Source organism: Gigantopelta aegis, chromosome 6, assembly GCF_016097555.1.
Source record: "Gigantopelta aegis isolate Gae_Host chromosome 6, Gae_host_genome, whole genome shotgun sequence".
In the NCBI taxonomy this organism is placed as follows: domain Eukaryota; kingdom Metazoa; phylum Mollusca; class Gastropoda; order Neomphalida; family Peltospiridae; genus Gigantopelta; species Gigantopelta aegis.
The window spans coordinates 15,180,079-15,193,743 of NC_054704.1; the positions used below are offsets into that span (position 1 = coordinate 15,180,079).

General features: G+C 37.0%; 1 protein-coding gene across 1 annotated transcript in view; it reads right to left on the reverse strand.

The window, feature by feature from the left end:
- LOC121375185 (WASH complex subunit 5-like) overlaps positions 1 to 12,455 on the reverse strand; it is a 36,859-nt gene extending 24,404 nt beyond the window's left edge. The window contains exons 1-8 of the mRNA XM_041502477.1: positions 11,920 to 12,455; positions 11,700 to 11,806; positions 10,596 to 10,680; positions 8,372 to 8,472; positions 7,739 to 7,861; positions 7,086 to 7,311; positions 6,563 to 6,676; positions 5,557 to 5,734 (exon numbers count right to left, since the gene is read on the reverse strand). Of these exons, the coding sequence (XP_041358411.1) occupies positions 5,557 to 5,734; positions 6,563 to 6,676; positions 7,086 to 7,311; positions 7,739 to 7,861; positions 8,372 to 8,472; positions 10,596 to 10,680; positions 11,700 to 11,806; positions 11,920 to 12,144 (1,159 nt within the window). The 5' untranslated portion in view covers positions 12,145 to 12,455. The remainder of the gene's footprint in view (positions 1 to 5,556; positions 5,735 to 6,562; positions 6,677 to 7,085; positions 7,312 to 7,738; positions 7,862 to 8,371; positions 8,473 to 10,595; positions 10,681 to 11,699; positions 11,807 to 11,919) is intronic.
- Positions 12,456 to 13,665: the final 1,210 nt, after the last annotated feature.

Consider the following 13,665-nt stretch of genomic DNA (forward strand, 5'->3'; position numbering starts at 1 on the left):
TTATATTAAATAAACAATCATAAAATTCAAAATAACACCACATGTAACAATAACTCTCTTTAAAACATTATGCATTAATTCTGTAAATCAGAAAAACAAATATGGGTATAATTTTGCAATATTCACACTAAACCTCACTATTTTCAATGTGGATTAGCGTTGAAGATGCTTTACTGATACACACTGTCTTTAAAACATAGGCGAGATTACTAGGTGGCAAGTTAGATGTGTGTGGCATGAGCCAGTGCATAATGACAAGCCGATTTCAACACTTGGTCAGAATTTAGGATGCGTCAATTCCTTAAATTATTAATTATTATTTTTTAAGGACATTGGAAATATCAAGGAATGCAGTTCATCAGGAGAGACTAAAAGACCTACTATGTGGTAAGTTAGATGTGTGTAACATGAGCCAGTGCAGAGTGACGTTGCACTCCCCCATTCAGTTCATCAGGAGAGACTAAAAGACCTACTAGGTGGTAAGTTAGACATGTGTAACATGAGCCAGTGAAGAGTGACGTTGCACTCCCTCATTCAGTTCATCAGGCGACACGAAAAGACCTACTAGGTGGTAAGTTAGACATGTGTAACATGAGCCAGCGCAGAGTGACGTTGCACTCCCTCATTCAGTTCATCAGGAGAGGTTAAAAGACCTACTAGGTGGTAAGTTAGACGTATGTAACATGAGCCAGCGCAGAGTGACGTTGCACTCCCTCATGCAGTTCATCAGGAGAGACTAAAAGACCTACTAGGTGGTAAGGGACCGTAACAAAAGTATATTGAAGCCAGAGAGACTAAGTCACTTAGTCTGGGGGGGGAGGGGGTTTACGATTTCAACATCTCCATTTAGTCTTTTTATCACTTTTGGCTTCACTTGCTTTGAACTTGAAAATCTTCAAACAAACACAACCCAAAAGGCTTCAAAACACTGGCCAAGGTATTTATTGTCGACCTACTGCCCATGCAAACCAGGATATCAAGGTGGCTAGGTATGTATTACAGTCAACTCTCGTTATAACGGCTATGTTGGTACCACACAGGTCTTGCCGTTGTAACAATCGTAAAGAGTTAGCTCTCTTAGTATGACAAGTGGTTTGGCAATCATGTGTAACACTAATAAATAATAAAGTAATGAAACAAACAAAACAAAAAACAAACAAACAATTGTTGTTATACATCTTGAGCGTGTTTAGGATGATTTTCTTTAATAAGAGTCACTTCTCTTTTTTCACTTATCGAAATTTGCGTGTGGCGTCGTGTCGCGGGTGGGTGTGATATTTTCTCCCAATAAACAGCGCATTAAAACATTTCACGATATATTGTAATTTCTAATTAACAAAAAGAGACTTGACAGGAACAACTCAACTCTGCATCAAGATATTAACAACAATACAAGTTGTTTAAAAAATCTCTACCTTGCACATCAAGCGCTGTGCGATCAGCCGTATACTAACCCGGTTGGTGACAATCGTCTCTGGTCCGCATGCGGCCAGGTTCGGCTCAGTTTGGCAGCATATCAAAATGGGAATAAAAGTTACAGCTTTTTTAGAGCAAGGGTCTTGCAAATTAGCAGTTATACATTTGTTAGAAGATTTGTATGCCGTTATAAAGATCAAGAAATGCATTAAAACAACACGCCTGTTCAGTTGTGTGCAGTGTGTTCCCAATTTATACAAGCTAATACCTTGAATTATGCCAAAAAAAGTTACTTTGTTTGGGGAATTTGTCACCCCTAAACCGGTGAAAACAAAGGTGGGTGCTGACCAGACAAAATATGATAGATTTATTGAGGCGTACGTCAACCTATTTCGAAGAAAGTCCCCTGACAAACCACTCCAAACCATTTATAAAGATGGACAGACTCTGTGGTCTGGTTCTGTTAAAACACTGACGAGAAATTTTAAAAGTTTGTTGCCGAGATGAAGGACGAATATGATCATTTGCATGCCCCAAAGACACAAGGTCCAGGATGGCTAGTTAAAATGGAGAAAAGCCAAGCTCATAGTAGTCATTTTTTGGATGAGGATGGAAACGTCCAAGATATAAAGCGACCCGAAAATATTGTCAGTCATGCCATCGGTGCTACCACATCCAATGAGTTGAAGGCAAAACGAATGGACACTGAAGCAGGGGCAGCCACTGATGTGAAGACGGGAGCCAACATCCCAATGAAATTTGACAGTCATCTGGTCGGCTTTTTTACAACAGGTGAGAAATCATCCCACATTTTCAAAATACCGTATTAGTACAGGCCTATTAGTCACGCTTCCACTGATGCAGAGTAATGCAATTAAAAAAATAAAGGAAATCTCAATCAGAAGGTGTTAATCAGTGCCTTTCAAATGGTGTGATTTGATTGGTTGAGATTTTCCTTGGGCGGAAGGCCAATTCTGCACTTCAGAATAAAACATCATATCATATTATTAAAAACAGTCTCTCATACATGTAGTTCATGTTTTAATTCATGCAGTCCGTGAAATTTTAATCTCCAACTGACCCACCTTCTCTTCTCCAAAACAAGTCTTGACACGTTACGGTATTATTTTTCTAATGCACCGGTAAAAAATCCTTCATTTCAGGACTGAATCTTGAGATCAGCCAGGTCCTCACCCCAGATGTCCAGATGGAAAAAGACTTCATGATGGTTCTACAGACAACAGCAGGACTGTGGGTTAAATTCAATGAGCAAGAAACATTTAACAAAACTTGTGGTACATGGTCCAAGTCAAAAACTTTTATGAAAAGTTTAATGGATGACTGTAGAAGCCGCATTGATTCAATCAGAGGCAAACTTGTCCTGTTGCAGGCTCTTAATCAGGAGAAGCCAGAACTTAAAAGTGCTTCAGCTCTGTCCCAGACCTTCCAGAAGAAATGTGGTGTCATTAGTGACATTCTTGTCATGTGTGGCATGTTGTGTGCAAAATTACCTGATGTAACTTCAAGGCTTATTGTCAGAAATTGTCAGATAAGAAAGAAAAAAGGTCTTGCAAGTGGGTCTAAACCAGAGGAAAAACTGGAAGTGTTTGTCTTGTCATCTGCAATTCACTGGAATGACGCGACTGACAAACTTATCTCTAATGATAAACTAGAAACTGACAAACTTAACACTGAAGAACTATTGTTCATTGCCGAACACATTAAATCTGATGTTGGTGTAAATGTAAAATCTCTGCTCAGTCTGTTGCATGTTAGTTTTGAACTCAATATGAATGCAGTCAAGCAAGCAGCCTTTGACATAGCTCGGAATCTGCCAGTCTTGTTAATGAAGAGTGGCAGTTTTGTGGCTGTTAATGTCCATGAGTTTTTTTTATCAGCCTGGTTCTTTGTCACAACTGTTAGATACAGATGATTCCTCATGCTCTGACATGTTGGCTGAAATAGGTTCCCAAGCAGCTAAAGGGGGCGGCAGTGGTCACATTTCCGAGAACACAAATGATCCTGAGCCAAGCATAACAAAGAAAATGGGGAGACCACGCACTGCAGACAAATTTCTAGATTTAGTTCAAACAGCCGTAAAGTTCATTGAAGAACATAGTTATGCTGCTCACACAAAACGTCGTGAAAGCACTGCTTCATGTGGCGTTACTTTACAACAAATTAGACAGCATCTTTTGAAAAATGTACCGAATTTGAAAAATTAAGGCATAGGCAGACTTACTGTCCACAGGCTAATGCAAGCACCCCGAAAGGGAACCATTGCTGCTCGGAGTTTCCATGGGCTCATTGATGCACGTGTCCCGAAAAAGCAAAATAATATTGCGAAAGACCACCCTGACATCCATTACTGTCGAGCGGCGGTCAAGTTGTTTTGTGAGCTATTTGAAGAATTTTCACAGGAAACAGTGCTGATATCATGTGACGACATGAATAAACTAAACGTAGGTACCATGACAGTCTCCAGATATCACCAGATTGATCGATTTTTCATGAACAAAGACAAACCAAATTATGAGGATCATGATTTTCTAGAGCCCAACGCCAAACTAAATCCATCTGGCTATTTGATCTTAGAAAAGAAAAGGGGACAGTCACCAGCAAGGCAACCTTGTATTAGAGCAAGAAGTTGCTCCCCCAAACGAGGTCCTTCTTTGTCTTTATCCCGCAGTAGGTCACTATCACCACCTGGTAGAACGTTGAATGATGAAAGTCAAGGTAGGCTACACTTTGTAGTTCCTCGTACAGGGACCCATCATATATACCTTCGCCCTGTTCGTTATCACAGCTCAACAGCACAGAATCATGCTAACGATCTACATGAGATCCTCAAAACTCAGTTTCCTGATAAACATGCTGTAGGCCTAATCACTGATGGTGGCCCAGATTGGTCTGTCAAGTGTTACCATAATATGTATATTTATGGCAATTTGTGGAAAAGTCTCAATCTGGACTATCTTGGGATCACCCAGCATTCTCCTGGGAACTCGAAAGAAAATCCGATTGAGCATGCCTGGGCTCCTAGGTCAAAGGATTTGACATCTGTTGTACTACCCAGGCATGTTGAATCGGATACAGAGTATGCTGATGATCCAGAGGTAAAGGACAGATTGGACTTCGACAATGCTTGTAAAATAGCCGGCTCATACTGGAAAAACAAGACGTATGACACTTTTGAGGTTATTCCTCATCCAGTATTGTTTAATGACCAGCCATATCCCCAGAATGACTTCGAGGGAATTAAAGCTTACTTTTCGAAACCAAAGGTAACAGAGGACTCCTCGTACAAGACTGAAATGACATTTCTTATGTCACATTGCATACGTAGGTGCCATGGATTAGAGTTTGTGAAGTGTCAATTGAAATCCTGCGCCCACTGTTCAAGGTAGCCACCAAAAGCTGCAGCCTTCATGTCCAACCTCTACAGACAAGGTGGACACGGTTTCTCCCCAAGCATAAATTATCTTAAATTGCTGGAAAATATGACTTGAGAAATAGGCCAACTTGGAGCTTATGTCATTGGCGTCTGATGAAAGATACCAATGGGCATATTGTCATTGGATGTATAGTTTAATAGTTACAAAGCCTTTCAGAGTGCCTTGGTTGGCCTCATATCACTGTTTAAAAACATTGTTTCACTATGTGCATTCATGAATAAATACTGTTTGTGTCTTTTATATTACTACTGTCTTCCTTTGGTCTTTTCCAAACCTTGTTCTGTAACGTCAATTTGGATGAAGCCAAAGTCAACTGCCCATTTAGTCTTTTTGAGGGGGGGGGGGTGGGGGGGGGGTCAGAATCAAGACTAAGTGACTTAGTCTCTCTGGCTTCAATATACTTTTGTTACGGTCCCTAAGTTAGACGTGTGTAACATGAGCCAGCGCAGAGTGACGTTGCACTCCCTCATGCAGTTCATCAGGAGAGACTAAAAGACCTACTAGGTGGTAAGTTAGACGTATGTAACATGAGCCAGCGCAGAGTGACGTTGCACTCCCTCATTCAGTTCATCAGGCAACACTAAAAGACCTACTAGATGGTAAGTTAGACGTGTGTAACATGAGCCAGCGCAGAGTGACGTTGTACTCCCCCATGCAGTTCATCAGGAGAGACTAAAAGACCTACTAGGTGGTAAGTTAGACGTGTGTAACATGAGCCAGCGCAGAGTGACATTGCACTCCCTCATGCAGTTCATCAGCTTTGGGATGTTGTCGAGCACGAACTCCTCCTTCAACACGCCTTCCTTCAGATACTTCTCCAGCAGAGGATGTAGACGATCCAACTTCTTGGCGTACTTCATCGACTGAAACAAAGACCATCAAACATAATCAACCTCAGAAATGCGTTAGTGATCAATGTGATCAAAAGCTAAGTGTTCAAAATTGTTAACGTTTGTTTTGTTTTAATGACACCACTACAGCACATTGATTAATTAATTAATCATCAGCTAAACTGATGGTATTGTCTGTAATGTGACTGGTTAATAGTCATTGTTTTCAGGCATCAAATAGACATTAAAACCTGCTAAATGTAGTGACATTATTATAAATTGATATCATTAGAAAGTGGGACAGTCATAACAAGTTAACTGTTCAGGGGATTACAGTTAGGTTTGTAGCAATGACCGGCCTCGGTGGTGCAGTGGACTATAGGCTGGTAGGTATAGGGTTCGCAGCCCAGTACCGGCTTCAACCCAGAGTGAGTTCTTAAGGGCTCAATGGGTAGGTGTAAGGCCCCTACACCCTCTTCTTTCTCATTAACCACTAACCAACAACTAACCCACTGTCCTGGACAGATAGCTGAGGTGTGTGCCCAGGACAGCATGCTTGAACCATAATTGGATATAAGCAAGAAAATAAGCTGAAATGAATGAATAAATGTAGCAATGTATTTCTTTCAAGAAATAAGACTCATTTTATTGGTAATGTAGTAAAATATGTATTATCATGTTTGTTAAATATTACTTTCTTCTCAATTCATGAATTTCAAGTTACCTGTAAGCAGTGATCTACAGTTACAGATGTAATTATAGCTTTTGCGTATCACTATAATGAGATGTTAAGTTGTAAGAGATTAGATCAGTTACATCTGGAATAAGTACACATACAAAGTAAGTTGTTTCAAGTCTGACCTGTTCTCTGACATTGCTTGAATCGAGGGTGTTGTTAAGTGCTGTAATAGCAGCGCGGTATGGACCCCAGGCATCCAGTAGGTTCACCGTTATTCCCATGTAGACTCCAATGACCTATAGAACAATTTAGTATACTAGAAATCATGTCATATTGCACTTTTTAATGAAGGACATCAGAGTGGACCAAAAAAATCCACAAGGAACTAACTTGTGAATACCTTGATTTAATAATTACATACATAAAAACTACATATCCACGAATTTATGGCATATATGATTTTGCTGTGTTACCTTTATTAAATAATGGAATTTGATTGAAACTTTGAAAAATATACAAACAATAAAAATACAAAATAATCGATGCTATTATTCAATTAAACAAAGATTCACAGTTTATCTGTAACCCAAAGACAAACCACAAAATGTCAGATACAGTGTAGAAATCAACAGTAAAACAACTACGTATGAAACCCTCCCAAAATCAGTCAAAAGAGAATTATTTTATAAACATGAAGAAACCCACCCAGTTGTCAGGAAAATGCTTGTCGACAATTTCTCTCATCTTTGCCTGCTGGTTGTGCAAGATGTCTGGTTCAAAGTAGAGGATCATGTATAACATGCTGGCCTGGGTGGCCAGGGCAGTGGAGCGGTGTTCGGGAAGAGGATAGGCTGAGATCTGGTTGTATACGTCGTCGGACCGCAATCGCCCAATCACCATGTTCACATACTCGGAGCTAATCGGCACGCGGCTAAAAGATTAATTTAACTGTGCTTTACAATATCAGGGACTGCAGCAAGATGCACACATATTATGGAAAGTTTGTGATGTACTTTTAAATTTGATCAAGAATATCATGTGTTCCTTAATTCTTTCTATCAGTTTTGTTTTTATATTAAATCTGTATGTACAGATTTAATATAAAAACAAAACTGATAGAAAGAATTAAGGAACACATGGTATTCTTGATCAAATTTAATTCATTACTATCATAGTAATGTTGCATAAATTACAAGGATGTACTGTGGAGTGAATGTAGTAATTCTCAAAATGCAATAAATTCAATTTTACTAAATTGGCAGAAAGATGAGTAAATTATATTCCAAGTAATATGAACAAATTGCAAAATGATTTCAATACAGAGAAAAATGTTATTGCAATACAGAGAAAAATGTTACTTGAAATAGGACTCTGGGTAGCCAGGTGGTCTTTTTGCCCCAGGCTGGTTTGAGAATCCAGAACTTCTTAAAAGCTTGCAAACGTCATCGATATTGGAATCACCAGCAGATGACTTTTGTGCACTAAAAGAAACAAAACTTGTAATGTATAGTTTGTACACTGTCATGTAATAAAACTTTCATTCATATTAAACATAAAATTCTAGGTTCTTGCTTCTCTTAAAAGTATTTAAGGCAAGATTTATGATCAACAAGCATTCTGATGTTATGCTCAAGCAGTATATGTCCCTTACCGAGCCCAAAACATTTGTGTATCTGCCAAGGTCAAGGGATGAAAACTCTGTTACAAATGAGCCAATCCCATGAAAGTCAAACTTGATCTGTAACTCTGTATGATAAAGTGATACATACATTTTCAGCTCAATATCTTGAGCCACTGTGCAAAAGTCTGGGAAATTATGTGGGGCAGATGTCCTTAAAGAAGGAGACAAAGCCAAAGGTCCCCTCCATTTAAACTGATAGGGTACTAACAAAGTGTTGATGGCTCTGTTGTATTTTGTCTAATAGAAAATAGTTTTGTAATCCACTATAAACCAAGACATCTTACTTATCGGATAATGACGGCTTACTAACCTGTATCTATAATATGACACCAGCATCCGTTCTCGCACAGTCCCATCAATTCTAATATCAATGACAAGCAACATGACTCCATACAAGTACAGAACTTCACACTGAAACGAAAAATAGTCTTTAACTTTATAAAATGTATAATAATTATATGTTAAAATACAAGAACCATAAAATTATAAACCACATTGATTACACATATCCAAGTGATTTCCCTTCTAATTTATAGAGTTGAGCAGTATTAAAATTTGAGGTCCGATATTAGTATTGTTGGGGTGATTTACCTCGGTATCGGTACGGTATTCAGTATTACAACAATACCAATATTGAGCGATATTTTCGGTGTACTCGACTTTAAATGCATGCCTGAGGTAAGGCTTACCTGCTAATTTCATCTAAATAAAATTAAATTCCATACACAAGGCTCTCATCTGATCTATACCTAACCCATTTTTTGTGCTCGTCAAATAAACTGTTAGTGCTTTACTAAATGGCGGAAAACATTTTTCAATACCGAAATTTGCTCCATACGGTATATACAGTATACTGCCCAGCTCTACTAATTACATTGACTAATTATTTCATTAAAATTAGCCAGTCGTGTATTAATTTGTTTAAATGTTGTTTTAAACAGGTTATTTGATACTTCAGATGAACACCCATAATGGTGTCAAGATTAATTCTCCAGAGATAAATGACCTCAAGCAAAAGTTTAATTTAGAAGTCCATTTGGTACTGTTATATTTTTATAACAGGTTTTCATGTTCTACAGGGACTTGTTTTATTAACAAATGGTCAGGGACCACACTTTTCTGTATTAGTTCATCACTTAAATTATCTTCATTTGTTAATAAAGAGGGAAATGCAATGTGAACTTTGCAGGGTTATTCAAAGCAATAAACATATACAGTAAAGTACTCTTATAACGAACTGCATGGGACCAGGAACATCGGTTAGTTATAGTAGTAGTTCATTGTAAACATTTACAGAAGTTAGCCTTTTTCATTGAGGAAGTCGGCCATTTTGCATTTTTCAAATTTAAACATTATAAACACAAGAATTAGTGGGGTGGGTTTTTTTTTTAATATTTCATTTAGTATCACCAATAGAAGCAAAATATGCAAATAAATATAGCATGTTGAATCAAATGAGTGTTCAGTCAGTCACGTTTTGAAACAAAGTTGCTTATTTTGTCTGCTTAGTGAGCATTAGTCTCATAGCCTGCAGGGCTGTAGCAATGTCAGCAATCGAATGAAACAGGCATAGCTACATCAATTTTACTTTGAAAAAACAGTGTCCGTAATGATTGCACATCTACCGAATACTGTTCAACATTTCATAATATTTGTGTTACCTACCTTTAAAACAAAATATCTGATTATTTAACGCCAATTACAATGACTGTATAGTGAGTTTCACGTGTCAGTCTTATTGCTGGATACCAGCACTTAAACAAGCACACAATAGCAGTGAACTGAGAACAGACGGTTAATCGCTCACTGCATTAATCTCTTAATTGATACCAATCTACTACGTAATGACAAGCGGACGTTATCTGATTAGACTTATCAGTGCAAACGTTTTGGATGCATTGTCGCTAATGCTAATGTGAGTTGCAGGTGTCAGTCTTCTTGTTGGATACTGGCAAAATGTCAAGGAAGCAATGGAGACTTAAACAAGCGAACAATAGCAGTGAAGTGAAAACATACCGTTAATTGTTCAATACATTACTCCCTTAATTGATGCCAATCGGCTACGTAAATACATGTGGACATTATCTGACTGATCTTATTAGTATAGTCGTTTTTGATGCATTGCCGTTAATGCTACTGATTGATAAGATACAAATAAGATACAAAACAATTATGATCAGTTCACTGTATATGCACTAATTTACACTGAAATTCACAATTTTGACCAAAAAATTGGTTTGTTTTAATAGTTTCGCTATACATAGTTTGTTATATACATTAAAATTTATTAATACTATATAGGGGAGAAAATCGGGACTTTACAATCAGTTTGTTCTAACCGGTAGTTTGTTATAAGTGTGTTCGTTCTAAAAGTACTTTACTGTACTATAAACAATGTTTATTACAGTAAAGCTTTGCATGATGCTCCCACCCTCACACCAAGTTTACTGCCTCTTCGTTCTTTCCTGTTTCCAACCCTACATTTTAAATTCTTGGGTGGAGGTGGGGTATGTATACTTGTAATAGAAATATACCATTAGCTGTTTGCCATCTTCATTAAGAAGTACAGATTCCATCGTCTGCTGAATGTATACACCTTCTTCCAGATCCTCAAGAAACCTAAAACATTATTACATGTAAACATACAATGCAACAAACAGATGTCATGGTTATTATATACATAAACACTCATTTGTTTCATCAACCATTTATCTAAATATGTAAAGAACAGAATGATGGCTTATAGGTTGTATTAAACCAAATGGCTTCCGGCTGGGTCAACGTTCGAGGTGCACCGAACTTTTGATAGAGAAGTTAACACCACAAGTCCTGTCATTGGTGGTAAATGTGTGTGTGTTGATTGTAAAAAAAAAAGTTTCATCTGGGCAAAAAATGTATGCAATTTTATTTCCTCTAGTACCACTGTGTCAAGTAGCCTTGTGCTTGAAACATGTATGGGGTACCTGTAAAACAAAAGTACGAAAATTTTGTGCAAAATTAGGGGTGTTGTAAAAACATCTGGTTATACCGAAAATTAGCCATGAAGGGTACCATTTTCTTCAGTTAATACTTTGAGGTAGGGGTTGTAGTACTGATATTTATGTGTCATAGTTTGGTTGATATATTGCATATAGTGTTTTTAAGCACAAACGTTAACTTGGTCACCTATGGGATTTTATTTGGTATAGTACAACCTATATATATATGCTATTAAATCTACTGGAAAATGCATTAAAAAATGTATCTTTTAATCAAATCGCAGAACCAGTTTCCAAAAATGAAGTAACTGATGATTACTTCTCCCATGTTCCAGGTCATGTGATTAATAATCTATTCCAATACTAAACCCATTGTGAAAGCCCATATATGAAAAATAAAGCAGTGTTTGAAATAAGCACTTGTCTGATTATTCCAACAAGTCATAATCTGCTCAGACAAGTAAAATGTACTTCAATGGTTGTCCAGTGGACAAGTTAAAATCTTCAATGCAGTTTCATTTTGAGCACTCAAAAACATTGTTCTTGCACTTGAATAAAACAAATCACTTATTTGGAAAATATTGGCAGACAAGTAGATTTGCTTATTTCTATTGCTGTAAAGGCCTTGTGAAAATAATTAATATGCTAATATGTTATTACCTGTTGAGATCAGTAACATATTTGTGTACACTAGCAAAAGCTTGGTAAAATCTTGTTAAGATTTCAATATGATTTTCTCTGAACTCTTCATCAAGGTCTTGAAGTTCCTGGAATATAAGAGAAATATAAAACATGTATATAAATGTCTATGAACAATAATCAAAACACAAAACAAAATATTCTAAACTGTTAGCTACAATTCCCTGAAGTCAATACTTACTGGTCTTGATTCTATTTTGTTGTCAAAATATTCTGAACTTCGAAAATAGCTGAAATCACTCAATATTTCACCATATTTTATTTGATCAAAGCGGTTGTCCAGTCGAAACACTGATGGAATGAAATCGGCTAACCGTAATAATTCAGCAATAATGGCATTTCCTCTTGATGCAAGTCTAAGCAGATTCTGGCCACACTGATTATTTTCTGCTAGGAAATCTGCCATGTTTGGATCAGTGGGTTACTATAGTAACAAAATGTGCTTAATGCAATTCCATCTCTGCCTTCACAAAGCAATTAACAGTCAACCCTTTCTGGTTGTTTGGTCTTGTTTACAAACACTTGAAACCACAAACACTGCAATTTTTACACTACTAATTCACGTACAAATGCGTTGTATAAATGACATTAAATGTCCTATTGCAATAGCGTTTTGTGACCAAGCTTAAGAAATAAAAATGTTAACAAAAAATCATAACAAAATCAATAACTTTTATTTTCAAGGCGAATCACGAGACCGCCTACTTCCGTGTTTCGCAAAATTCTCTTTCAGTTATCTCCCGTTGATTAAAATGTATGATGCTTAAATCCCTCCATATAGTTTTGGCGCATCAATGCATGTGATATGGACGACCAAGTTTATCAGTTGTTCACTACTTGGCATGGTATTTACAGGTTTTAATTAAACTGGAGTTTAATTAGCAAGTTCCTACAATATAATGAGCAGGAATGAAGTTTTGCCAACAACAAAAAAGTCCTTTCAGTGCATAAATGCTCATTTCAGAGAAAAAAAAGTATCTGTAGTCAACATGTATGTGCCTTGTGGTTAATTATATATAATCATATTTTGGTTTATTTTTGTTTTTCATTTCTGTTGACAAAATATTCTGGGAATAATTTTAATATATTTTGTTTCCTTCTACTAGTTTTGGGGTGGGACGTAACCCAGTGGTAAAGCACGTGCTTGATTCACGGTCTGTTTGGGATCGATCCCTGTCAGCAGGTACATTGGGCTATTTCTCGTTCTAGTCAGTGCACCACGACTGGTATATCAAAGGCTGTGGTACATGCTATCCTGTCTGTTGGATGGTGCATATAAAAGATGCCTTGCCGCAAATGTTTGACATCCAATAGCCGATGATTAATTAATCTATGTGCCTTCGTGGTGTCATTAAACAAAACAAACTTTAAACTTTTCTACTAGTTTTCTTAACAGCTGGTGATGCCTTCAGCTTAAGATCACATATTCTGGCAATTTCGTCTGACAAATGTTGTGGTTGCTAAACTGAGTGGATGATATTCAATGAGATGAATAAATTATCAATTTATTTTTAAACTGAAATATTAATTTAAACCACCCAGACACAGGATCACAACGCCAAATTAAAGAATAATCAAATAGTACATCTGTAGCTAAATCATTAATATGGTAAAAACAGTTTGTTTGACAGTCTTTGTCAAATATCAATGCTTCCAGACGAAAGTAGTTAAGGAAAACATGTGCTTCACAATTTGACAGAAAGTGCTGAAATCAACAGAAGTTTAAATTAAAATGTATTGAAAACCATTGAATATTGGTGGAAGATAATTGAAGTAATATTGTTTTGCTTGTTGATACTACCTGTAATTTAAAAGAATATGTTTAATTTTTAGCTTCATGTGAAGGATACTGAAACAAATAACTGATATGTTACTACTTACACGATTACATGTGTTTGTGTAGGTTTGTGTATGTGCGTGTATATGT